Raw genomic sequence first — 27,633 nt, forward strand, 5'->3', positions numbered from 1 at the left:
TACCTAGCACCATAGGAAAGCATGACCTGGGTCAGGGCAAGAGAACAAGACAAAACACATAGTTAGAAGGAGCTAAAAGGTACTTATCCTCATAATGGTCAATGCCATTTGTGTGCTTACCGAAAAGTCGCTTGTGAGACTGCTATCCTGGAAACCCAAGTAAACGTGGCACAAACAACATATTTAATACAAATCATATTACAGAAGGATATTGACAAGCTGGAATGTGTGCAGAGGTCTGGAAACCAAGCCTTATGAGGAATGGTTGTGGAAGTTGGGTATGTTTAGCCTGGAAACTGAGAGGAGATATGATAGCCATCTTCAAAAATCTAAGGGGATGTGGAGAAAGCTTGTTTTCTCCTGCTCCGCAGGGTAGGACCCAAACTAATGGCTTTAAGTTATAAGAAAACAGATTCTTACTAAACATCAGGAAGAACTGTCTGATGGTAAGAGCTGTTTGACAGTGGAACGGACTTCCATGAGAGCTGGTGGGCTCTCCTTCCTTGGAGGTTTTTAAGCAGATGACCATTGGTAATTGATGCTTTAGTTGAGATTCCTGCATTACAGGGGAATGGACTAGATGGCCCTTCCAACTCTACAACTGTATTATTCGAAGACAGGCCCCCCACTACCCTTCCTACATATTTGCTAGTTTTTATGGGAAGGATGAAGCAAAGTGTTCATAACAAGTGTGGAAAAACAAATCTGAAGGTATCTGTTTTATAATGAAAGCACAGAACTTCTCACAAAAGGTTTATAAATATTTCACAGGATGTTCGAAGCCAATTTGTGTGCTGTCTTATCAGCAAAGCTCTTCTCTTCAGGCACTATAGCCATCAGCAGTGGGGCAGTTGTTTAACATAAATCTCCTTTCCAATTAAAATGAAATTAAGAACTCAAGCCATCCTGCTGCATTGCATGGAAGGTGTTTGAACCCAGGTCCTTTTCTACATACCCACATCACATACACCATCTGACCATCACTATTTCACAGTGATCCTGCTCACACCAACACAAAACTGATTCTAAGCTGTGTCATTTCTGATAAACTGCAGTACACACACAATCTTTCCCCCTCAAGCTGCATATGATCTGCAGAAAGTTAACACTGAAATGGACATACATCATGGAAAAGCAGGCACTCAATGCAAGAGGTGGTCTGGTAGAGGCAAATCTTGATTAACTGAAAACCACAAAATTATGTGTACAAATCCATTTTAAAACAGATTCCTCCTCCATCCCTACTTGCACTATATGCAGGATGGAGATAACATGTGGTTGGTGAGAAACACAGAGGAGGAATAGTCAAAGGGCACTCAAAGATCAGGATTAACTAAAAAAAACTATAGAGAAGAACCTGAAAAAAGCCACACAGCCTAAGTCCAACTTCCTCTGGTTTCTATTATCCACATCAGCTAACAGCTATGCCAGAGGATCACATCCAGCCCTGGAATATATGAAGTAATAATAAAGAGGGAAAATGTCTTGGTTTGGATTAGGGACTGGATAAAACTGAAAAAGGAAGAAGCATTAGATTTGGAAGGACATGACAATAGATATGGATGGCATGCATACTTATGGTATGGGAAAGGGAAAGTACATAAAGGATTTTATAACCATATAATTAGGAAATCATTAATGAGACTGTGGGAAAGGTATAAGGATTTAATAGAACAAAAAACACCTCGGTGGTTATCACCAATGGAAGCTTCGATTTGGCAAAAAGGGAAAGTGGCCAACATATAGAGATCTATTGAAAGATCAAGAAGGAAAATGGAAATTAAAAGACTACGAAGAAATTAAAGAACATTTACAGAGTTGGTTGCATTATAGACAGTTAAATGAGATGTTCAAGAAGGATTTTTAAAAAAGGGTTTAACTATACAATCTCCAGATTTCAAAAGGATGTTATAGAAGAAGAAGGAAAACTATTGAAGAAAGCATACAGTATTCTGCTAGAATGGGAAATGAAAGACGAAGAGGTCAAATCAGTCATGATTAAATGGGCACAAGATATAGGACACAACATACAATTTGAGGATTGGGGGGAAATGTGGACGGTAGATTTGAAATTTACAGATTGTTCTCTTTTGAAGGAAAACTACATGAAAATGATGTACAGGTGGTATATTACACCAGTAAAAATGGCAAAAATGTATAAAACCGGGTCAAACATATGTTAGAAATGTACAGAAAAAGAAGGTACTTTATATCAGTGTTTCTCAACCAGTGTGCCTCCAGATGTTTTGGGACTACAACTCCCATCATTCCTGACCACTGGTCTTGCTAGCTAGGGATGATGGGAGTTGTAGTTCCAAAACATCTGGAGGCACACTGGTTGAGAAACACTGCTTTATATCATATGTGGTGGGAATGTAGAGAAGTCAAAAAATTTTAGGAGATGATATATAATGAATTGAAAAGATGTTTAAAATGACATTTGTAAAAAAATACCAGAAGCATTTTTGTTAGGGATTCTAGGACAAGACCTGCCAAGGAAAATAAAGAATTTGTTTATGTATGCTACAACAGCGGCAAGAGTCTTGTTAGCACAATATGGAAGAATGAGGTAATCCCAACAAAAGAACAATGGCAAGAAAAACTGATGAGTTATGCGGAATTGGCAAAGATGAGATACAAACTACGTGAGAAGGACAACTATGACTTCAAAGAGCTTCCGGTTTGTCGCCCGATCTGGCCGGCGGGGCTTGTCTTGAGCTCCGAAACAGCCCGGCTTCGCTGAGGGGGGGGAAGGCTGCGAAAGCGCCGCAGCGCCCCAAAAGAGTTCCAGATCGAGAGTTCTGGAAACAAAGCTCCGGCGGTGCCCCATTTTTTAGCGATTCCCCGATCCTCTGGCGAGCTCTAATAAGAGTCCCGGAGAGAAAGGGTTGCAGTCGCGGGGGCCATTTTGGAGAACAGCGTTACCTCAGCGAAGTGAAGCTTCGAGTCCGGTGGTGGTGAGCGGCAGATTCTTCTAAATTTTTGATTTGGAAAAACCCGTGAGTAAAGTTTGATTATATAATATTGGACTGTAATTCGGTAACGGGAGTAAGGGGAAAACAACGGAAGTCACCTTCTCCCACTGATTGATGCAAGAAGCAGTGCAATTGAAATGATGACCAGTCTCAGCGAAAAGCAGCTTATTATATGAACTCCTTCAGAGACTAAATTTAAAGAATTACCTCCGGTGACAGGGTGAAGGAGAGAGACTTATTTTAAAGCTGATATTCCCTGCACCTTAGGAAAGGGAGAGCTTCTCCCTGCCCTGAAATCGGCAGCCCGGAGAGGACGGTAAGCTGACGGTGAAGATGGATGTCAATAAGGATTTGATACTTAAAAACTTTTTGATTGAATGTTTGAAACAAATTTAAAGTTGAAGTTAGATACTACGGACAATATACAGTTTCCAGTTTGGATTTGCAATAATATATCTCTTTTGTAAACACCCCCTGGTTCTCAAGCCTCGCGCCATCCTCAGCAAGCTGGAACAATGGCAACAAAAGACTGCACATCTGCGTTCAAGGACAAAGTGATAAAACTCTTATGGGAATTTAGAATAGAAACGTACAAGACTCAGCAACAATTGTTGGAAATAAATCAAGATCTACAGGAGCTCAGAGAACGGGACTTACCAGAGGAAAAGGAGCAAGATTTGCAAAAAGAGGACTTGGTTAAAGAAGGAACACAAGAATTACAGGAAAAGGTTTCAACCGAAAAAAAGGCACAAGACGACGAGTGGCTGTATGAACTGAGCGATGGGAAAAAGGAAAATTTAAAGAACAAAGATGGATCACAGGAGTCAATAATGCAAGAGCTACAGGAGAGACAGAACACCCATGAGAAAAATGGCCAGCAAAGAAGAAAAGAAGACTGGGGAGGGGGAGACAGAGGGGGTTGGTTTTTGAAACAGGTTAGGAAGGGGGTGGGTTGAAGGAAGACTGAATATCAATTATTGAGGACAGATAAAAAGGACTGACAACTGGACTGACGACTTTGGAACTTACTGGACTGGAAGGGAAAGGCCGTGATCGGGGCGGGGAGGGGGAAAATTATGATTTTTAATCTGTACAAATAAAAATAATAAAGAGGAGCTTTGGAGGATAAAAAATAGGCAGGTCAAAAATAAAAGTAATGAGCAGATTTGTTTATGAAAAAGATTTAGAAAGATCAAGCTAGTTTGATTAAAGAGGATTTAAAAAGTGGGACAGTTTTTTATAATATAAGGTTAATTTTTTCTTGTAGAAATAGAATGGGAATAAGAGTAAGAATACTGTTAAATAAGAATTGAAAATGGAAATCGGGATAGGGGGGAGGTTGGGAAAGTCATTTTTCTTTCATTTTTCCTTTTTTTCTTCTTTCTTTTGTTTGTCTTTCTTCTGTTTGGAAATTGGCTGGACGGATGCCCTCCTCTTCGTTCCCTCTCTTGGATTCTGGGGGGGGAGGGAGGGGTGGGGGAGAAACCCAGCCATAAAAGGAAACACTGCCAGCTGCCTGCCTTTCGGGGGTCCCTCTGGTGGGAGAAGAGGGCCCAGGGAGGGTGGGTGGAAGCCAGTGGTAAATATGTAATGCAGTATCTTTCGTTTTTTGTTTTTGTTTTGTATAAAATCAATAAAATATAATTTAAAAAACAAACAAACTATGACTTCAAAGAAGAATCGGAACTTTTTACAAGCTACTTAAAAAGACAACAAAAGGATTTGGACTCCTTGGCAGGTTTGAATAAACACCCACAATTGATTAGTAGAACATATGATAGATAAGGTAATGATATGTACAATTTTATAACATGCAGAAAACAATATGTACAAACAAATCAAGAGAGGGGAGCTGAGGGAAGTCCTTAGAGAGTGGGAGAGGGAGGGAGAGGGAGGGAGGGGAGGGAAAAGGGGGGAATCATAATTGGCTATGTTATTGGCAATTTGTACAGTCATACCTCGGTTTAAGTACGCCTCGGTTTGAGCATTTTCAGTTTAAGTACTCCACGGACCTGTCTGGAACAGATTAATCCACTTTATGGACTTCCGGAACCAATTACACTCATACCTCGGGTTAAGTACGCTTCAGGTTGAGTACTCCGCGGACCCGTCTGGAACGGATTAATCCACTTTCCATTACTTTCAATGGGAAAGTTCGCTTCAGGTTAAGTACGCTTCAAGTTAAGTACAGACTTCTGGAACCAACTGTGTTTGTAAACCGAGGTACCACTGTATTGTTTAAAAATTCTTGTTCTTCAATAAAAATATTTTTTAAAGAAAAGAGAGGGAAAATGCCTTTGAGCATGTGTAACAGTGAAGAGAGGAACAACAAGCAAAGTAGAACAGCAAGTCAGCAAATACAGGAACTCCATTTCCATTACTAAATTCCACGCGAAAGAGTGATAGTCAATCAATCTGGATTGCCTGAGTACCAAATGAAATATCAGTTTCCTAGACAGTTCTCAACTCAAGCCTGCCTCTTGTTTAAAATATTCCTTCAGCGCAGCACTGCATGTTCTCTCATTTGTGTGTATATATAATGCCCATCAACTCCAAACAAGTTCCACAAAAGCAGAGCTATGTGTATCAACATTTCAGATGAGATGCTGCAGCTGGCAAATTATTTGAATTGAACCTATTTGTGTGCATTCGTACATATTATTTAGCTTCCACTAGCCACAGAGAGCATGTAGGGTATACAGATCCATATTCAGTAGACAGTTCATACTTGGGACTTCAAAAACTCTATCGACTAAGGCCTTCACAAAAGGCTCCTAAATAATCTTAGCTGTTGTGGTATAAGAGGACAGTCAGGACCTCTTAATAGCTTTGCAACTTTTCAAGAAGCAGGGAGCACAAATAAAGGAGCTGCTTTCACAATGGAGCTAAAGTAAGCAGCGTAGACCCTCCAAGGATCTGTGATGGAAATGAGCATCCAAGTCTGTGGATATCACTAAATTATTAATCTTGTGCTTACCCATATATTTTCCATAAATAAAAATAGCTGGAGAATTTTAAGCAGAAAAATGGCATGAGGGAAAAGTTTAAGTTCCCCTCTTCCTCTGTCCTGTTTAAAGACAACAAAAACAAACTTCATATTGCAGTCTCAGCAGCTACACTGTATAATTGTTTTTAAAAAGAAGTCTCTCCCCCACACACACAAGTTATGGAACTATGCATGACTTGTAATTCCAACTTTAGCAACCTCCAGAATCCTCTCAACCTCAAAATGTTACATTCACTTTGCATTCAGGCAGTTGGTCGCAGCTGTCACGGTGCAGAGCAGCTTCCTTCCTTATTCTATGCTACTGTCACAATTTTGCTTTTTAAAGGGGATTTGAAATAATGGGTCCCTCACCCTATCACTTAGCACAAGGTAACCTGGACCTTAGCAACTGCCCACTCCAAGTCAACTTCAGCACCCTTTCTTTGTGAGCCAGATCAAGCTATGGTGGAAATTTCCACCCTGTTTCAGACTGTCTACAGGTTTAAAGCACATACACACACTGCACTGAAATTACCCTTTCTGTTCCTCTTCTCTCCCTAGAGAAACCTTGAGACCTTTAATTACCTGCTTCTTTTCCTGTCTCTCATAAATACAGCTTCCTAACTAATTTTCAAGGGTTCTTTACATCTTTCTATAGATTACAAAGGGGCTTTTCTTTCCCACCAGGTCACGTTACTAGACGTGAGTAGCCCGTGATGTGACTTTTAAATCGGTGCCTTTCTTTTGTCTCCCAGGAAACATAGTAGAACCATGTTAGTAGAATGGAGGTTGTTTACTCTCCACGGTTTCTTTTGCCCCTTCCTCCCAATAATGTAGATAAAATCTACACAACACTCTCTCCTCCTCTCTCTCTCTCTCTCCCTCTGCATCCACATTAACATGTCAGACAGGCAAGATAATTTCTCATCACTTGGTAGGGGGTAAACACAGCAGATTACAAGATAATACTAAGGCAGCCTATTCTAACATCGATAACTCATCTTAGCTCATTCAGTCTTGCATATACATTAGGTTTAAGTCTGCTGTATATCATGATTCATTATAAAGAGCTGAGGCACACAAGACATAATTAAATCCAAGCTTTGAGCTGAAGAATATCACATCCTTAACTCTGTGCACATTAAGGGCAAGAGATCAGGACTGAGCCTATGAGGAGCCAAGCATTAGCACACATTAGTCACCAGAACCACATCCAAGGCTGAGACCTGAGTCTTCAAGATACTGCCTAAGTAAAGATGTCCACATTATCGTGATGAAAGATAAGATTTTGAGGAAGTAAAATCCTGAGACAGATTCCACATGCTAACCAACATCCTTGTGAAATAGTAACAGTCTTGACTACACAAACAAACAACATCAGCCAATCTTTTCCGGGCAACTTTACACCCGAGTTTCCTAGACTCATCATGTTGTGAACAGAATATACATATGTCTAAACATTATTGTATACCTACATAAGAATCCAGGTTCAACCAAAGCAAGAATAATGCATTTATATTTAAATGTTCAATCTCCTAAACTCTGTGTGTTCTCCTTAGAGATGGTGATGGTGACAACTAACATTTTTATGCCACATAACTGTATATGGGTCTTCTGGTTCTTCTTTAATCCTAACCACAACCTTATGAGGTAAGTTAGACTGAGTGACAGTAACTGCCTCAGGATCAACCAGTTAAGTTTCATTGGGAATCTCACCCTGAGTATCCCTGCTCCTAGTCTGATGCGCTAACCACCACACCACACTGACTATTTTCAACACTACATAATTGATTCCAAATTTATAGGTAGTGAAGCTCTGTCTGAGACAAAACAGGCTAATCTCAAATCATATATGCATGTATATCTTAAAAATGAGAAAAATGCAGTATTTGCTCACAACGCATCCTCAACCATGGGCAAATCACCAGCTTTTGACTTTGAGGCAGCCTCATTATTGGAAACTGCCATAACATTTATTGATCATTTACTCAGGTGATTTATAACCCACTCTTCATAAAATAACTCCCACAGTTGAGTATAACACAGAAATGTATAATATTGTGTATAAAAATAACTGTAATCAAATATAGTTTGCAGTATAAACTCTGCCACAACTACTCCTCTAAAAATTGTTACTTTAACATTTGCTTTTGCTAAATGTTAAAAGTTGGAAAATATTTATTTTCAGACATTTTCAGAAATTCTCAAGCATGTAGATCTTCACAATAAACACACAAAAACCTTGGGACATTCATACCAGAAATCTGGGAAACTATATTATCTTGAATTATTGCCCCAAAGGACGGGAAATCTGTGACCCACCAGATTACTACCATCACCCCTGACCACTGGCCATGTTGGTTGAAGCTGATGGGAGTTGGAGCCCAGCAACACCTGATGGGTCACAGGTTTCCAGCCACTGGTCTACAGGGAGGGGGAACAGCATGGCCAAGAGAGCATGCATGTCAGGATTATAATTGTAATCAAACATGATTCCAAGATTTTATTTATTAAATTTACACCCCACTCTTCCTCTCCAAGGAGCCCAACAAGAGATAAAATGATTAAAAACATCTTAATTCCAATACAGATGCAGCTTGGGAAAAGGTCTCCACTTGAAATGATGGTCAAAAGAGGAAGGTCTTCAGTTGGTGCCGAAAAGGCAGCCGAGATGGCACCTGTCTGATACACAAGGGCAGGGAATTCCAAGGGGGAGGTGCCACAACACTGAAGGCCTGATTCCTACGTTGTGCAGAATGGACTTCCTGATGAGAAAGTATCTGCAGGAGGTCCTCCACCTGCAGGACATAGTGATAGATTGCATATATAAGGGGTTAGATTATCTTTCAGGTATTCTGGACACAGGGCGTACAGAGATGTACACACCAAAACCAGCATCGTGAACTTAGCCTGGTAAGCTAACTGGTGGGCAGTGCAATTCCATCAGCGGTGGAGGTAGAGGGTAAAGGTAAGGTAAGGTACAGTTAAGTCCAGTCAAGGGCATCTATGGGGTGCAGTGATCATCTTGCTTTCAGGCAGAGGGAGCCGGCATTTGTCCACAGACAGCTTTCCGGGTCACGTGGCCAGCTTGACTAAATCACTTCTGGCGCAACAGGACACCATGACGAGTGCCAGAGTGCACGGAAAGGCCGTTTGCCTTCCCGCCGGAGTGGTACCTATTTATCTACTTGCACTGGTGTGCTTTCAAACTGCTAGGTTGGCAGGAGCTGGGAAAGAGCAACGGGAGCTTACCCCGTCATGCGGATTCGAACTGCCAACATTTTGATCAGTGGGGGTAATGTGTTGGCAATATCCCTACCCCACTGAGCAATTGACGTGACATTGCAGCTTCTGGAACAACCTCAAAGGCCTTTCCACCTTAATGGAAAATAATATATGCATTACACAGACATAATGAATTAGGCAGTGCTGAACTGTTTCCACAGCCAGAAAGGCTTAGCCCAGCGGTCCACTGTTGAGGCAACGTGGGTTGCTTGCCTCGAGTGGTGGAAGCCTTGCCTCTTGATGCCCATTCCAAAATCTCCATGGAAGCTGGTGCTGATGCCAGCACTTCACAGGCAGCAGCACACAATTCAGGTAAGAGAGGTGTGGTACCAGCATGATGGCGGCGGAGGGGCACACGTTCCCATTTCACCACAAGTGGTGAAACAGGATGCATCACCCCTCCAGTCAAAAGTGTTGTAGCAGCAGCGGTATCGCTACCACCACTACTAACATTTCAAAGCCACCAGATCTAAAATACTTGGCTGTGGTTCATCAAAGGCTAGTTGCAGCAATGAAGATCTAGATGATTTACCCCTACAAGCTAAGGGTTTCTCTCTCTGTTTGCAACTTCTCGGGTTTTCTACAACAAGCGAAGGAAGGCAATTGGTGTTTCTATCAGAGACCCAGAATAGTCCAGTACTGTAACCATCCAATGTACATTTGATTTCTTTATATTTAGGTCTTTCCTAGAAAGCTCAGAACAGCTGACATGGAGCGAGCAATAGTCTACCACGCAGGCACCACACCCACGTGTCTTCAGCAACAATATAGAGTCTTGTGTTTCAAAGAAGGAAAACACTCACACGCATATCTGGCACCACAAGCAAGCTGATATACTATGCTGTAGACCTTTCTTTAAAATGGCTAATGCTGCTTGGGTCTATCAGTGCTACCATCGAGAGTTCTCCAAAACAGCTTCCATTTGTTGCAACCCAGCAGCATACATTAAAGAGGAAAGGTTGTATAACACCTTGGCAAACTGCCAGGTCCAACAGAATCTTGGAAATGGAACAGAATTTGTGCAGTGATATATTCTGGCTGTTTCCGCCTCTGCTCCCCAGCCGCTCTTGCTGCTGCTGCAAAAGGAAGACTGTCTTAAAAATGCATCTCTCACACCCATAGATCCAAATACCTCTAGCATCGCAAGTCCACACCTCCTGCTGCCTTTTCAGAGGAGATGATAGATGCTTCTTCTTAGGTCTCCAACACACCTTTTGTTTCAGCCACTTGTCACTGTCCCAACCTGTAGATATGCCTGCATACCCATGCTGTGTCTCACAACTGTCCTAATTTGGCATTCCTGTGCAGCATCCATTCTCACCAGGGTTCTTTTGAAGTTATAGTTTCCTTATCTGTTCCTGACATGGGCAATGTTTCAATGAATCACAATCACCTAGACAAATCTGAAGGAAACCGCTGCCATAAAGCATTACACCTCAGTCATACATTTATTTAGCTTCCCCCTAGGTTGTCTGAATGAAATCTACCATACTCAACATGATTCATAGGCATTAGAAGGAAAAGTATTGTAATCCAGGTCTCTTTTTTATTTTGCTGTGTGTGTTATGCTTATTTCTACACTGGACATTTAGTCTACCAAGGGCATATTATCCAGTGATGAAGAGACTGCAGAAAACAGCCACAGACCCCTTTTAAATGCCCTGTGCATGGACCCAAGTAGAGCCCACAGGCCCAGCCAGGTCCGCCTCCCATGCCCGCTTGCAATTGGTCAATTGTGTGAGCAGGCAGAATGCACCTCCTGGGCAGCAAGCTCAGTTGAGGGACATCCTTTGCTGCCCAGGAAGTGACCTGAAGGAGAAGTCTTCATCCCACAGCATGTGGGAGGAGTGCTGGCCCACAACGGCAGCCACCTAAGAGGGTGTGCGGACTTGTCATTAAAAAATTGTGAGTTTTGTAACAATGACAAATGGAACCTGGAAGAAACCTGAGAAGGATTGGGTATACCTGAGCAGATGTAGGCCTGAAAAAGATGAACTACAACAGCAGAAATTTGGAGAGGGAAGATTCACAGATAACCTCAACTGCCTTGATGAGAGAGCAGCAATGTAGAGTTTTCCAAATTCACCTAGCAAATTTGACAAGCAACTATACAAATACTTAACAAAAAGAAAGATGTGAAAACTGGGTATTGTACATTGTGTGTGGAAACTTATTTATTTTTCATAGGAAGCTGGTATCATAAAATGGATAGGACCATGACATCTGAACAGGAACTATCCTGTTCCAATCTTATCCTCAGCTATGAACTAGGTAGAAGGACTCAAGCAAACCACTCTCTCTCATCCCTAAATCCCCACAAAATCTTCTTCTTCTTCTTCTTCGATCACTCGTAGCCAAGTAATATTGTCTTCCATAAACACGGTTTTAACAATGAGTCCGTAAGTGACTGTGGAGGCCAATTCTGGATCCGGATGTCCTTCCAAGTGGGGACATTGGTTTCCGGGCGGGAGTTGATCACGGTGTGGATTTGCCAAGCGTGCCTTCCTCTTATCAGGTTTCTCCCTTGCGTCCTGAGATCGAGTGTCTTCAAAGCCCACGACACCTTTGGTAAAGGCTGTTCTCCAACTGGAGCGCTCACAGGCCAGTGTTTCCCAATTGTAGATGTTTATACTACATTTTTTAGATTTGCCTTGAGACAGTCTTTAAACCTCTTTTGTTGGCCACCAGCATTACGCTTTCCATTTTTAAGTTCTGCTAGTCAACTATACAGTGTGATTGTTAAGAATTGACAAGAAAATACATCAGTCATTTTGAACCCTTAGGGGAGAGGGAAAAAGCTACAAATGCTAAATACTGTTGTATAAATGCCATTTAAGAACATACCATGAGTACTAATTTATGACAGCATTTAAATTCTTATCTGGAGTTTTTAAAGCCTTTTAAGTATCTGATCACCATATATTTGGATGAGGAAGAAAAGCTCAAAGTTGTTTTCTTTGAGGAGTGTTAAAATCATGAGTCACAGGGAATCATACTACCTTGCCAAGTAACCTATCAAGGACACAGGTTGTCAGCTCCATTCAAGCCAAGCTTCACAAGGCTAATTGACTTACATAGTAAGGATGCATTGCCCTGACAACCTGGGCATATTCTCTACTACCGGTAGTGTGCCTAGTTCTTTCTTTTATTTAAATACCACTATGCAAGTTCTGTTTTTGTGCATGTGGACAAATTCTAATTGAGAAAGACTTTAAAGCATCTGTGATCCTTGGGAGACGACAGCTTTCTGCTTCATTAACTACTCATTTTTATCACATTTCCCCTTAAAGAATGAATGGCAATTTTCTTCTCTTTAGCATTATTACTGTGTTTTTAAAATCCCTTTACATAAATTATAGCTTCCTTTTAAGACCAACACTGTGTGAGCTTGCAAGCTGGAAAAGTAACCTCTTTAACAGACAGTAACCTGCAGGGAATGGGCTGGAGAAGCAATCTTGCCCCAGTTGGAAGATTCTAATTTACCTGGCTCCAACAATGAGTTGATTTCTATTGGCATCCAGAGCAAGCTGGGAGAAGTCCCGTACACCTGGATAGCTGAAATTTGAGACCCAAGGCTTCAGATCTGCAAAGAAAATGAAAAAGAAGGAGGGACAATGACACTGTTTCATATGCAATAAATGTTCTACAGGACATTCTGCTAATGGCTTTCCAACTGAAGCTCTATCAGTAGATGGGAAATATATAATCCAGTCATAGTTTTGGCTTTCTCGGAGTGCAAACCAATGTAAAAAATATGGCGGAATCATGTGATAGAATTGTAGACAACTCTAAAAGAGTAAACAGCAGGGTCAAATCTGGGATAATGACAAGTAGGATGATATTTGATCAAAATTGCTGGCTAGTTGATAATACCATCAAAGTGGGTGACTTCTTTTATTTGTACATGTGGTTGGATATGCCAATCAACTGATCAAGTACGAAGCAAGATGGGACTCCTTTACTGTTAATAGTTATATAGATGAGGGTGGTATCCAGAGAATGGGCCTTCTCTGTAAACTTTCCCCCACCCAACCTCATATTTGGGGCACTCTACCTCAAGAGGCATGCCTAACGCCCATTCTGCTATGATTTCTGCACCAAGTAAAAATGTTTTTGTTCTCTCAGGCATATGGACAGTTTTATTTATATTGTTTTTACAGTTATTCAGCGTGGGCTCTAGTGTGTGCTTTTTATAATTGTTACTGTACTGATACTGTGGATTGTTTAGTGTGTTTTATTATTTATTTTTAATAATATACAGGGGGGAATCACTTTCAGACTTTATTATTATAAAGAGATACACAGGTCTAATAAAAATCAAGAAAGAAATTTTGGAAAATGCTATTTGTGTATGCAAGGACAAAACAAAAAAACAAAAAAAAGCTGCTCTACTCCAAACATGCAGGAATTAGAATGTCAGAAACTCTAAGTCATGCAGAAAGCCTACATGGGTCTAGAAGGCTCTTCATTGCATATCTTCTCTGGTATTAGGAGGATGAGAAGGCCAGGTGACAGCTCCTAAGGGATGGAGCCAGCTAGCATATCCTCACACTCCCCTTGCCCTATTCTAGTCGCATGAGGGCTTTAACACCTGGATATACTTTTCATCTTTTGTAAATCAGTACAACATTCACCTAACGGCTCAGCTAGTTAGAGCATCGTGCTGATAATGCCAACATCGCAGGTTTGAACCCCATATGGGACAGCTGCCTATTTCTACATGGCAAGTGGGTGGGCCAGATGAACCTTGGGATCCCTTCCGGCTCTATAATTATATGATTCTATGATCTAAATATATATTGACAAGTTTTTAAAAATATAATTTTCTCTCAAAATAATAGTTTGATACTCTTTGTTGCTGAAAACTGTGCCAAAAGTACAAAATCTGGAGGAAAATGGAGTCTAGGAGGTGCAAATAAGGTTAATCCACAATTAAATCTAAAGACTGAATTTGTCAAGCATCAGAAATCCTGCAGCAGCAGCAAGGTATTGCCAGTCCCTGTTCAGGAGGTGCTGGAAACACACTATTCCTGAAAGGTATTCAGAATACAATTTCTTCTAACTTTGCCTTTAATCCCTAGAGCAAATGACCTTTCCAAATAATAATGGTTCGCTGTGATTCACTTAGCACTCTCCCCCCCCCCCCATACAATAGCTATTCCTATAACCCTGTATCTCACCTTCAGATTTCCGAGGACTAACCCCCCAAATCAAGGTATTGCCTTGCACATAATGTATGGGGTGCCCTGTCCTCCTCTAAAGGTCCACTGCTACACAAGGCAAGATATTCAGGACACCTCAGCAAGTTATCCTAGTGCAGCAGAATGTGCCAGGCAGGTTAATAATGTCCCAACACTGCAGAAGCTGCAAAAAGAAAAGAAAAGGGGGGGAAATGCTGTATTCTGCTTGCTAATGAACCCGTCTTTAGCATAGATCCTTAGCAGCAAGAAATCTGTCTGAACCTAACCTACGGAAATAACATGCTTCAGGTAGGTGAGCTGGATAATGTGAACACTCCCCAGACGCCTGGGCATTTATGTTCTCTGATAGGAGGGTCATTTTACAACAATGAACCCTTTTTACATATGCTGGTCTGAGGCTCTAATTTTCTCTTGTCATTTCTTGCCCACGTGAGTTTTCTCCCTCTCCCTGCCTAACCCATTACCATGTCATGGCAGAAAAGATGAGGTGTGTATTTCCTTCCCCCTCCCCCTTTTCATCATTCACAATCCAACTTCACCGAGGTTCTGCCACCATCTCTCTTTTCTAAATAAACCCTGACAAAATTACAGGTGAAGAATTGTGGGGTGGAAAACACATGCACGGTAGGTAGCTCAATCCTTCCTATGATGGTTCTGAATGTCAGTCAAGCCTGGGAAATTACAGGCAACTGTCCCGATTTCTATTTACGACTGCAGGTGGCAGAGCATACAGAAAAAGCTTTCCCCGGTTATTAAATTAAAGGCTGCAAGACATGCATCTCTGTGGCAAAAATTCAAGCCTTTATAGCCGTATCATTGGGAGGTGATTAAACACAGCATGGCTCTTTCAGTTAAGTAGACCCAACTACCAGTCATCAGAATTAATGCTGAATACCTCCACCAAGCCTTCCATTGCCTACACCTTTCTGTAAGAGGAAGGGGATAAATTGGGGAGAAAGTAACAGCTGAGGAAAGACTTTGGGATTTTTCCATTCACCATATTAAATCTCATTACCTAGGGTCACAGGCATCCCCGAGGGCACCGCACCGCTTTTATCTTAAAGAGCAAGCCTCAAAACCATATGAAGGTAAGTGCTGGAATAGGCCTGCTCTACATTAGATGAAGTTTACACATATGGACCCAATGAACTCTAGAATTTGCTTACATTTGACCTTTCTTGGAGAGCTGAGCCGTCTCTTTAACTTTGGCTAAAAGCCCTCAGAAATCGGGCCATGTTTACATTTGCAAATGTATCTCTATATAAACACTATGAAAAATTAAAACCAAAACGGCCCAGCCGTGCATCGCTGGAAGCAGGGCAGGAAACCTAAAAATGAACAACTCAGGGCCTATCATCAAGGCTCCCCTTGTGCTTTGACTTTCTAACCCATAATGAGGGGAAAGAACCATATTTTTTCCCCGCCCTTGCTGTACACTGTTAAGTTTTCTTTTTAATGGTGTTATGGCTTCAAGTAACCACAAAACCAGTGGTGTGATCCAGAATTACAAAATCTCTCTATACCCAGACAGGGATACAGTAGACATATTAAAACTTTGAACACTTTTAGCTTTGTAGAGAGAAAAAAGGGGGGGAACAAAAGTAGCCCTACTCTATGAGGCCGAACTAGTGTGTTGTGTCTAGTGCTGTACTAGGACTGGGAAGACCCAGGTTCAAATATTCAATCAGCCATAAAGCATGCAACTAGTCACTCTTTCTCCCAGACTACAGGGTTGTTGTGAGGATAAAGTGGGAAAGGGGAATAATCATATATTAACTTACTTAATTGATTTTTTTTAAAAATCTAACTTTGTCTCCTCACTAGCAGCAATTGTAGTAATATAAAACCATTTAAAACTTTAAACCACCCCCTAAAATGAGTCAGCATATAAAAACAACCATCCACCCAGCAGAGCTGTAAAAACATAATATAAACAGAGTAAAGCATCACCATCTCTGCAGCCCACGTGAAATTTATGTCACAAAGTGACAGAAAACAGACATGTCTTCAGAGTCAGCTTGAAAATACATAGGGATAATTTCACTTGAAGGAGAATTCCACAGGTGTGGGGCCACTGCCCAACAGGCTCTGTTCCTTGCAGCCACTACCTTGATTTTTCTCACAAACAGGCACATGATCAGGACCTCATATGCACACTACAGGCAGGTTGACATAAATTCTTCAAGTAACCTGGTTCCAAACTACTTAGGGCTTTATATAGTTATCACCAGTACTTTAAAATTGGATCTGAAGATGCATGAACTGGTGCAACTGGTACAATATTGGTATTAACATGATCTGACCAGCCAGAAACCAAGCAGATGCATTTTGCACCAGTTACGTTTCCAAACGGCCTTTGAAAGGCAGTGCAGCCCCACTTAAAGCACATGACACTCGTTCAGTCTGGATGTCATAAATGAAGAATAACTATGGTGATGTGCCAACTGCAACCCTAAGCAGATAAAAAGCACTGCCCTGAACTCCTTAAAGGAAGGACAGGGCACAAATGCAATAAATAAATTCTTTTTTGTTTTCTTATCTTTTCAGGCAGAAGTCTAACACAGTCATCTAGATTCTAGAATGTTATGTCTTTGCATTCTATCAGCTGTCCAACATGTGTATGTTTGAAGGATTAAAAAAAAAAGTTACAGCAGAAGTGCCTCTTCAAGAAATCTGACCCATAACAGAGCTTTCACACTTACTTAAACTTGAGGTTAAATCCAAAGGGAAGATCCGTTAAGCAAGTTATACTTGGGGTGGGTGTGTTATCTTTGTTCTAATGAATCATTTGACTTCTACCCTGCACTTTTGTGAATTAACAAACTGACAGGCACAAAGGTTGGGTTTTTAAAGGAATTGAATACCACCTTGGGTGTGAGGAGAAGTGTCACAAGCTCATCTTCCCCTGTGCTTGTTCTCCATTTCAAAATTGCAGAGATAAAATGCAAAGCACACATGATCAAGCGCAGTACAAGAGACGAAATGAGAAATCCCACCAGCTGAAATGTGTGTGCTCATTTTGCTTTAAATTGCCTTGCCAACTAGAATAGGTGATGGCCAATTCACAGGGCCAATAGGTGTTTCTCAACAAGTGGTGGGTGCATGCACTATTAAGCCCTGCCACAGGATGGAAGTGGTTAAGCGATCAAGTTGCCTGAGCAATTAAGCAATCAGATCAACTGCTCCACCACTCAGGTGTAATGTACATTTGTGATCTCAGAGGTTGCTTCATATGAATTTGGCCCATATGCCAGTTTTTTTCTGGAGCATCTTGGTGTTGTTTGTTTGTTTGTTTGTTTGTTTACAGGCAAATAGAAAATAGCTTATTGCTCTGGGTTTTAGCAGTACAAGATTAAGGAAGCAATTGACTGGGCTGCTCTTGGCTTTTAATGGCTAACTGGCCTAGAAAAAAAGAAGAGTGAAGAGTGCTTCTGGCAAGCACATTACTCGCATCCGCAGCCAGTGGATGAGCAGCAATCTGCACTTCCAAATCCTCAGCAGTCCAGCATTTAAGACAGGAGTCCTTTAGGAATCATATACTAATCCTGGAAGTAGGTTCCAAGTACATCCTGTTCTGCTCTAGAAGAGGTGAGCGTTCTTGAAACAGTAATTAAATTTTATCCTTCGGACTCAGTTTCAGAATCTGTGTTCTTTGCTGAACTTTGCAACATGATGTAGTAATGAGAAGTGCCACTCACCATATGCAGAGTGCTTTTCTTGCAACACTGAGCAGGAGCAGGTAAGGTGGGTTAACCTCCACTTTCTCCTCTTTACCCTTTGCCTATCTCAAAATTCCCCCAGACTGTCACTCCAGGAAATTTCCCAAGCTAGATATTGGAGGTTCACTCTCCCTGTACCTCGGGTTAAGAACTTAATTCGTTCCAGGGATCTGTTCTTAACCTGAAACTGTTCTTAACCTGAGGTACCACTTTAGCTAATGGGGCCTCCCGCTGCCGCTGCACCACTCCCGTGCGATTTCTGTTCTCATCCTGAAGCAAAGTTCTTTACCCGAGGTACTATTTATGGGTTAGCGGAGTCTGTAACCTGAAGCGTCTGTAACCCAAGGTACCACTATACCTCAAATAAAACAACTTGCCAGAAAGCAGACTGCCCTCTTTCTCAGCCAATCACATACACACGCCAATCTCTTATGTGCTCACTCACAGATATTTGGAGGCTCAGATGGTAAATAAAGTTTGGGCGGAGATCAGAGGTAAAAAATAGTCTCCATCTCAACTGGAAATAAATGGCAGGCAGTTCATGTGACAGCAGAGAAGTTTATTTACATATCCCAAACTCAGAGCCTACCCTTCCCTTGCTTCGGAGCTCCAACAAGGGCAAAAATTGTGAAAAGTATTGTTGAAATAAAAAACGTTTTTAGTCTGAGTTTTGTGAGATTTTAAGCATCCGCTGACTGAAAGGTGGGTGAGAAGAAATGAGGAGAAAGAAAAGAACCACTGCTTGCTGCCTTGAGGTTCTGAGCCATATATGAAGATAAGCCTCAAATAGTTGCAGATATTTAGAAATTCCTAGTGAAGGGCTTCAATTCTGCAAGGATGCCAAGATGAGGATCCCAGAGCACAGGAATGGCAAAGCACTTATTTCTCCCACCCAACACCTAATGGGGGAAAAGAGAGAAGTCTGCATTTTGCAGGCATTGACTGTGCAAGGAATTTCTGCTCTACACAGTGGATGCCTGCAAAATGCTCCCAGAGCAAGGGTTCCCTGACGGACAGTGGGAGCAAACCTTGCTCCAAGCAAAGGAACGACTGGGAGCTCAATTTTAGCTCCCAATTGTTCCTATGAAGCCCTATCTGTACCCACCCCACCCCTGGTATCAGGTGCAGGGGAGATGGATGTGGTTTGTTAGAAATGGCTTCACAAGCCAAATTAGAATCCCTTGTGGGCCAAGTTTGGCCTGCAAGACTGGAAGTTTCCAACCCCTGATGGATAAAGTACTTGGGCTAGATGGACCAATAGTATTTATACCAGTGATATAAATACAGCTTCCTATGGTTCCTATAGTGTTGGAACAGGTATTTAATGCTGCATATCTGAGTAAACAAGCTTATGATCATAATGTAAATCTACAACACTCATGTGATTCCAATGTCTTGTTATGGTTTTTGTATTGTGAAGTCAGAGGGCACTGGCATGTTTCAGGGTAAGAATGAATGGAAATGAGTTTGTAAGTAGGAGCTCTTCTCTCTCTCTCTCTCTCTCTCTCTCTCTCTCTCTCTCTCTCTCTCTCTCTCTCTCTCAACAGAAAGTGTGTTTAGGATTGCAGTCTACAATGCTTACATTTTCTGTAAAAGGAAAACTAGCCCTCAGTAAGTGTTCATATGGCATGTCAGCACTGAAAGCGTGTAATCTATGAGCTGTCAGCAGATGCTGTAATCCCCCCTGCTGGAGACGGTGCTGAAAGGCGTAATGAAAATAATAAAAACACCTTGAAAGACATACCACAGAAAGTCAAAAGAAAAGCATCCCCGAGGATACACATCTCCAGCACCTCCAGAAAACCGCCAGCACCTCCGGCAACCCCTTTAATTAGCCTTCAGGCGAGAGATTTATATCGGAGAACATTGTCATAAAATAAAGCTGATTCAACAATAAACACTTTGGTAATAAAGCAAAACATATTATACTGCTGGGCGCCTGCCAGACCCAGTGGGCAAAAATAAATCCTTGCAATGCCCCCCAAACTACAACTGTAGTCTTAGGAGTCACAGGCTCCTTTTGCAACTCTCTTTGTGCATTTCTCACAGAATTTAGCCGTCATTTTTTAAAAAGTGCCTATATTCTATTCCTGCAGACTGACAGCGTCTGTGTATTCATAGAACTGTGAAACTAATTTTCCTCCCTGGTGTTCTAAATAGCTCTGAGCTAAATTCCAGTTTGCCCACTTGCTTCTAAGGCTGACAACATTACCAGCATAGGGTTTTGCTGCTGCTACTGCTGCTGTTGCTGTTGCTGTTGCTGTTATTTATTTTTATTTAAGGATATTTATACCACCCTTCATCATCCATTTCAGGGCAATTCACATTATTATAGTAGCAGTAGTAATATATTTACAGAATAAACTATGAAGCAAGTAAAAACACCACCGCAATATGAAAACAGCAGGAGACAGAATTGACAGAAGTACTGAAAATGTTTTTAAAGGCTTGGAAGAATAGAAAAAAGTATTTACTGGGCCCCTTAAAGAAATAACAAGGAAAGTCACAGGCAAGCTAACCTGGAAAGCGAGTTCCAAAGGCAGGATGCTACAGGGGGGGGGTCTCCCCTGGTCCCCACTGGTTTGTGTGAGTCCATAACCAGACAATACAGACAATAATGTACTGTATAGGCAGATTTAGAAGTGTTCCTTCAGGTACCGGGCTCCCAAGCCAGCTAGGACATTTTAGGGAAGCAACAGAACCTTGAAAACAGAAGCCAGCTCCTTCAACATGGGCAAGATGATCCCAGCAGGTAGTCCCAGGTTCTAACATATTTTCTGTTCCCTCATCACAGACATCCCTTTGCACTCAAGACTGCAGCCTACATTTAAGGTTTCCAAAGAAAGTGCTAATGAATTCCAGCTTACTGGTCTAGGATGGGGTGGAACTGCTATAAACACATGCTCATCCAATCTTCCAACTGGCCAGGGGTTGTCAAACCTTTCGGGGCCTTTGGGCACATTTGTAAACTGGAGAAACTGTTGCAGCACACACACATAAAGGCTAACCAAGCACTCATCACACCCTATGCTATTGGCTTGAACAACCTATGCTATTGGCTTGAACATAATTCTTCTTTCAAGCCTAGTGTCATCAGGGGAGGGTATATTCTGGGAATCAGTGAAAGTCTCTAGGGCACACTGGCAATTCCTAGCTCAAGGGAACAGCAGAGATTCAGGAAAGGTAGGGAAAGGAAGGGGGAAAGGGTTGGAATTATTATGTGCCAAACCTGACAGCAGAATTCTGTTCTTCCAGACCAGCAAACTTCTGTTTATTCCAGTCCTACTCCCACATCCAACAAATGCAAACAGTTCTAGTAGGTTATCCCCAACTAAATCACAGAGTGATCCACTGAAAGCAGTATACATGGCTGACTTAGGTCCATGATTTCAATGGGTCTACTTGGATAATTATTTAGTCAGAGACTACCCACTTACTTCCTTGGCATTATCAATCCCCTTATGGGTATTTTTAGTTCTGGAAAGACTGGGAAAGGACATGGGGAAAGGGCAACCTAGTATTTTACAGGCTATGGAAGATATGCACAAATTGCTCCTTTTATTACTGTTTCTATTCACTTGCTCTGACATTTCACAATGGCAGATATTTGTGTAACTTGTTCAATTTTGCAACCTCCACTTAATGTGGTATCCTATCTCAACTAATGGGGCCAGATTCAACTAACAGGTCTTGCTAGCAGCAGCCTGCACAAGTTATCCCTCCCCTTTTCCCTCTGCCCCTCCAAATTGGCCTGTGGGGAGAGGTTAGGAAAAACCCCAGAACAAAATGAGGGCGGAGGTGAAGAGAGATCATTCCTCAGACAAGCAAGAATGTTTGCGCTGTCAGAGTCATCCCTTAGTGTTAGGCTAAATTCCTCCAATACACTTCTTCTAGGTTTTTAACATTGAAATGTACACATTCTCGGTGCTCCTTATACAACATTCACAATACTTCAGACGAAGATTTTACAGCTCCATTTCATAGCCACATTCCTCATCCACTGCCAAAGCCTTTAACTTTAATCTTATACATATCTACTAAAAACATCTGAGTTCCATGGGGCTTCCTGTTAGGTAACTGAATATTCGATTGCCACATTCTTATTGTTTAACCCAGGAGTTATTGTTAATTCAGGAATGTTTCATAGTCTGAGGGTAACACTGGGGGCAACCTTTTGGATGTTGCAATGCAAGTGGTAGGCAGGGCCTCAGCAAAGGTGGATGTGGCCAGACACAAAAAGTGGGCAGCGTAATATGTGCAACTCTTAGGAGGCTGCATTCCACCCATGCAAAAGTTTGAGGTTTGCTGATAGGGGAAGGTGGCAGAGGCAGCGCCAGAGCGGGTGATGTTGAATTTGGGGTATCCAGTGTCACTTGGACTGAGGGCTCCTCTAACAGCCTGCTATATCCCACCATGGGATCCAGGTCTCCTCCCAGCTCACTGTCTCTCTCCTCTGGCTCAGACATTTCTTGGGGTCCCAACTTATCATTCTCCATGCCACTAACACTCTCCCCAGTTTCATCTAAGTCCAGCTCCTCAATTTCCTGCCTTAATCATCTGATCAACCTCCTACAGCATTTCCACAAGACTCATAACAATCACAGGTAAGACACCTATACTCAATACTTTCTACTCTGATTCTCAGGGACCCACCCCTACCCCCAGGACGAGCCTGAAATGTTATGCATGCAAAATAGGTATTTTATAGATCTATTTAAATACTTTTGTGAAACACAGGCTCATGATCAGGATCTAAGAAGGTGCACACCTGACCACAACGAATTTAAGTTGATTTTAAAAATCTAAATCCTAGGCACACACCAGAAAATATGCATACTATATATATGTACATGCGTGTATGCACACACATAGATCATACAAAGTATTTTTCCCCATGTGTTCAATAGGGAATGGTGCATCATGAACCAAATCACTAGGGATTATAATGCTAACATTTCTGCTGATGCAAATACAGACTTAAATTGCACAGGCATTCTCAGCTCTTGACACCATTCCTACTTATGCATATGACCTCTCTTTCTCACTGATAGCCTGCTTACTCTCACACATAGTCTTCCTTGACATTAGCACTCTTTCTTCTCCATTTCTGGATGCTTCTGTTTTGCCTCCTGTGATTCCCCATTCCCTACCCCTTAGTTAGAGGTGGCTCTTATTCTGCCTTGGCTCTGTGAAATGATCTCTTTCACTCCTCCTATGAGAGACACTGAATCACTTCCCATTTCAGGCTCGTCCTGGGGGTAGGGGTGGGTCCCTGAGAATCAGAGTAGAAAGTATCCAGTGTCACTTGGACTGAGGGCTCCTCTAACAGCCTGCTATATCCCACCATGGGATCCAGGTCTCCTCCCAGCTCACTGTCTCTCTCCTCTGGCTCAGACATTTCTTGGGGTCCCAACTTATCATTCTCCATGCCACTAACACTCTCCCCAGTTTCATCTAAGTCCAGCTCCTCAATTTCCTGCCTTAATCATCTGATCAACCTCCTACAGCATTTCCACAAGACTCATAACAATCACAGGTAAGACACCTATACTCAATACTTTCTACTCTGATTCTCAGGGACCCACCCCTACCCCCAGGACGAGCCTGAAATGTTATGCATGCAAAATAGGTATTTTATAGATCTATTTAAATACTTTTGTGAAACACAGGCTCATGATCAGGATCTAAGAAGGTGCACACCTGACCACAACGAATTTAAGTTGATTTTAAAAATCTAAATCCTAGGCACACACCAGAAAATATGCATACTATATATATGTACATGCGTGTATGCACACACATAGATCATACAAAGTATTTTTCCCCATGTGTTCAATAGGGAATGGTGCATCATGAACCAAATCACTAGGGATTATAATGCTAACATTTCTGCTGATGCAAATACAGACTTAAATTGCACAGGCATTCTCAGCTCTTGACACCATTCCTACTTATGCATATGACCTCTCTTTCTCACTGATAGCCTGCTTACTCTCACACATAGTCTTCCTTGACATTAGCACTCTTTCTTCTCCATTTCTGGATGCTTCTGTTTTGCCTCCTGTGATTCCCCATTCCCTACCCCTTAGTTAGAGGTGGCTCTTATTCTGCCTTGGCTCTGTGAAATGATCTCTTTCACTCCTCCTATGAGAGACACTGAATCACTTCCCCTCTTTAATTCACACCGTAAAATCTTCCTTTTCTTTCTAGCTCGTGAGCGACTCTCTGTATGTGTAGAATTTTGTGAATGAAGGGCACTTTTCCCAGATCTGTCTTTTATTCCAGAGGTCTTTCTGGCTCACCACACTGATTTATTTTTATTAGTTCTCATCATGGTTTATGCTAAGTGTCTAAAAACTCCAAAGACAGACAAACAGAAAATAAATGCTGTTGCTGTAGTTGTAAAGTGTGCTGATTTTTACTCTGAAATACTTGCTTTTAAAGAAAAAGAAAAGAACGTGTAAAGGGGGGGGGGAGACACAGCTTTCCTAAAATAGCAAATATCTATGGCTTTATTAGTGGCATTTTCCAAACAAACAAAGCCTACAGAACAGGAAATTATCAGCATCGGTTTCTCCCATTTCATTTTCACATTTTCACATTCAATGGGATTTCATTAATGGGCAAGAAATCCATAACGGAAAGCCCATGGGTCTCTTTGAAACAACCCGCAACACTGCCAGGCATGTGCGCAATGCAGCAGCTGATGGTTGGTTTATTTTTAGCCAAAATCCATGCTCTAATAGCGTTTCCAGATTGGTAAAAGGACAAGGTTAACCAGTAAGGCTGTGCCTTCCGATGTAGACCCACAGAAAGGGCAATATTCTCACCAAGCAGCCCACAGGCATCCTTTTCCCCTGCTGCTCTGGACATTAAGGGGAAGGGGGAATCCATGGAGGTTCCTGACTGCTGGAGTGCAGCTGCCCTGGGAACTGTTTGTACATAGGAACCAAAATCCCTAGCCTCTGTGAAACTGCTTGTGACTATGCCCCCTATCTTCTTCTCCTCCTCCTCTTCTTGATCTGAGCGTGCCAGAAAACTCCAATTCTATCATATTCCATGCGTAACATGAACTACTTAGAAAAGGTTCACTAACCTTAAAATTGGGCAGTCCCTACGGGCAGGCTTACACAACAAAATGTCCAAGAAAAAAACAGGATAGAGGAGGCAAATCATGCAGGGCTCCCTTCATCCTCTCATAAGCTCCAAGTGAATGGGAAGGGCCTTTTTAGCCTAGCCTTTAACCGACTAAGCAAGTACCTAACGTACTAAAACCAATATTTGTTTTCAAGATGTATTTGTTCATTTTAAATACCGTATGGATAGCCTATACATCACAGCAAGAAGCAGTCCAAAGGGAGGTTGCAATCAGAATACCTTGTTAAGTATCAGAACTAAAATTCCAATCGCTGAATAAACCATTCACCATAATTATGGGCAAAGCTAGACAAAGGTGTCCTGCATGTTTGAAACAGGATACCACTTTTAATCATTTATGGGCAAGGCTCGTATTCATACCATAGCATCTAAAGCAGGCGTGGCTTCAGATGTTACTGAACTACAACTGCCATCAGCCCCAGCAAGCATGGCCAATGGCCATGGATGCTGTGGTTGTGGTTCAAGAACGTCTGGAGGGGCCAAGGTTTCCCACAGCTGAGCTCAAGGGGAGAAAAGAATCAAGAACCCTTAAGCAACACACATAGGGTTGCTAGACTCAATAGTGGACAGGACTTCTGTGCCTTTAATTGCCCTGCTCTCTTTTGAGTCTGGAAACCTTAAAGAGAAACCAGCAGACCCTTTGCTTGGAAATTAAACAAAGTTTAATACTTATTTGGAAATCTGCCATATCACACTGATCAATCACTTCTCTTGATTGGCACCTGCTCCCCTTCTAAATAAACCTTGCTCAGAGAATATACCAATTATATCTTTCCTACTTCTCTTAAAAGGAAGATTTCCTCTCAAGTTGTTAAATAACAATGGAGGCTAAAAGGGAAATTCCAAGAGGGAATTCAATTAACAAATTCTAAATAAAATTAACATGCTCTCTGAGAAGCTGACAATCTAGCAAGTTAATTATTGCCGGGCTCAGTAATCGACACATAGGAATGCCCACAGCACTTCTAAGCAGTTAAGTAGTTTGTGAAGAAAGAAAAAGATACACATTCATTAAAAGCAGCTGATTAACCCGCGGGGGGGGGGGGCAGAAGTTTTCTTTCACACTGCTCACAGTTTTAAAAGCAGAAACCTTCTCACAAACTTTTTTACATTTGATTACTTATGCTAAGACCCCTGTTCAAACACCCCTGGTACATCCCAGTGCTGTGTTTTGTATTATGCTAACACCTCGAGTCCATATAAAACTTCAAAGAAGAGCTATTTTGCACAAGCAAGAAGTTCCAAGCTGGATCCCTGGAATCTTGAAGAAGGGCCAACCGCCACCAATCAATGCAGATAATGCAATCCTGAGCTAGATAGACCTGCGGACTGACTCCATAGAAGTCAGCATCTTATGCTCCTCTAAGCTACACAGCCTTCTTGCTAGTCGTGCCTGAACTTCAAAAGAAGCCAGCCCTGCTCCCTCTCCGCAATGGCTTTCCACCAGCTTGCAAATACATTTCTTTTTTTAAATGGGTCTGCCAAAGAGCTGATGCTTCAGCAACTTGGGTGTTTTTTCTTGTGTGTGTGTGTTTTAGTTTAGTTTTTGCTGCCGTCACCCGATTCCTCATCTTTTATCTAGTTTTTTATAGTATACTTATTTTTAACTGTTGTTGAGTGCTGCCTTGAGCATTTTAATAGAAAGGCAAGGTGTTGATGCTTTAAATAAATAAAGCATACAAGGGGTACATTTGCAGGTCACAGCAAGCCACAGATAATGGTTTACTGTGGAAACAACAAACCACAATCCTTGGGTTACCATTACATCTAACCTGGGAACTGTGTCTAGCTTTGCCCCATATAAACCATGATCTGAAGGCCATATTTGTTCTTGACTTTGTCATTATGGCTTGTTTCAGCAAAACAAACCATGCAAAAATAAACAAAGTCAAGAATCCTCAGTTTGGCTATAACACTAAGCCAAGATTGGTTGCTACCACTCACTTGCCAACTGTGCTTTCAAAGAAAAACCATTAAGCATAACTTATCGTCTAATGTAGCCAGTATGAATGGTCTTAGCATAACAGGTGTAAAGCAGAGCCATGGGGGAATTATCCTTTGCTTTCTGGTCTGGCACGTCCGTAACCAATTTTGTTCTTGTGACCTTGGGGGCTTCAGGTGGAGATTCAGCCTATACGCCACCCATAACACTCTGCCTAAAATCAAGGCTCGTATGAGCTATCCAAATGTAGCAAGATAAACTGAATTTATCTCTGTTCAGCAGATGGATTCTCTTTTGCGCTGGCCAGAGTGCTGGGGCTCAACATCCTGGTGTGTCTGAGGCTCTGTTCTCCCAAACTAGCAATGGT

At 41.8% G+C, this 27,633-nt stretch overlaps 1 protein-coding gene across 5 annotated transcripts in view; it reads right to left on the bottom strand.

The window, feature by feature from the left end:
- Positions 1-27,633, bottom strand: part of SEMA5B (semaphorin 5B) — a 358,202-nt gene that overhangs the window by 137,143 nt on the left and 193,426 nt on the right. For all 5 annotated transcript variants that reach the window (XM_060278773.1, XM_035128943.2, XM_035128952.2 and 2 more), the window contains one exon: positions 12,730-12,829. In XM_060278773.1, coding sequence (XP_060134756.1) covers positions 12,730-12,829 — 100 coding nt within the window. The remainder of the gene's footprint in view (positions 1-12,729; positions 12,830-27,633) is intronic.

This window comes from Zootoca vivipara, chromosome 1 (assembly GCF_963506605.1).
Source record: "Zootoca vivipara chromosome 1, rZooViv1.1, whole genome shotgun sequence".
NCBI classification, from domain to species: Eukaryota; Metazoa; Chordata; class Lepidosauria; order Squamata; family Lacertidae; genus Zootoca; species Zootoca vivipara.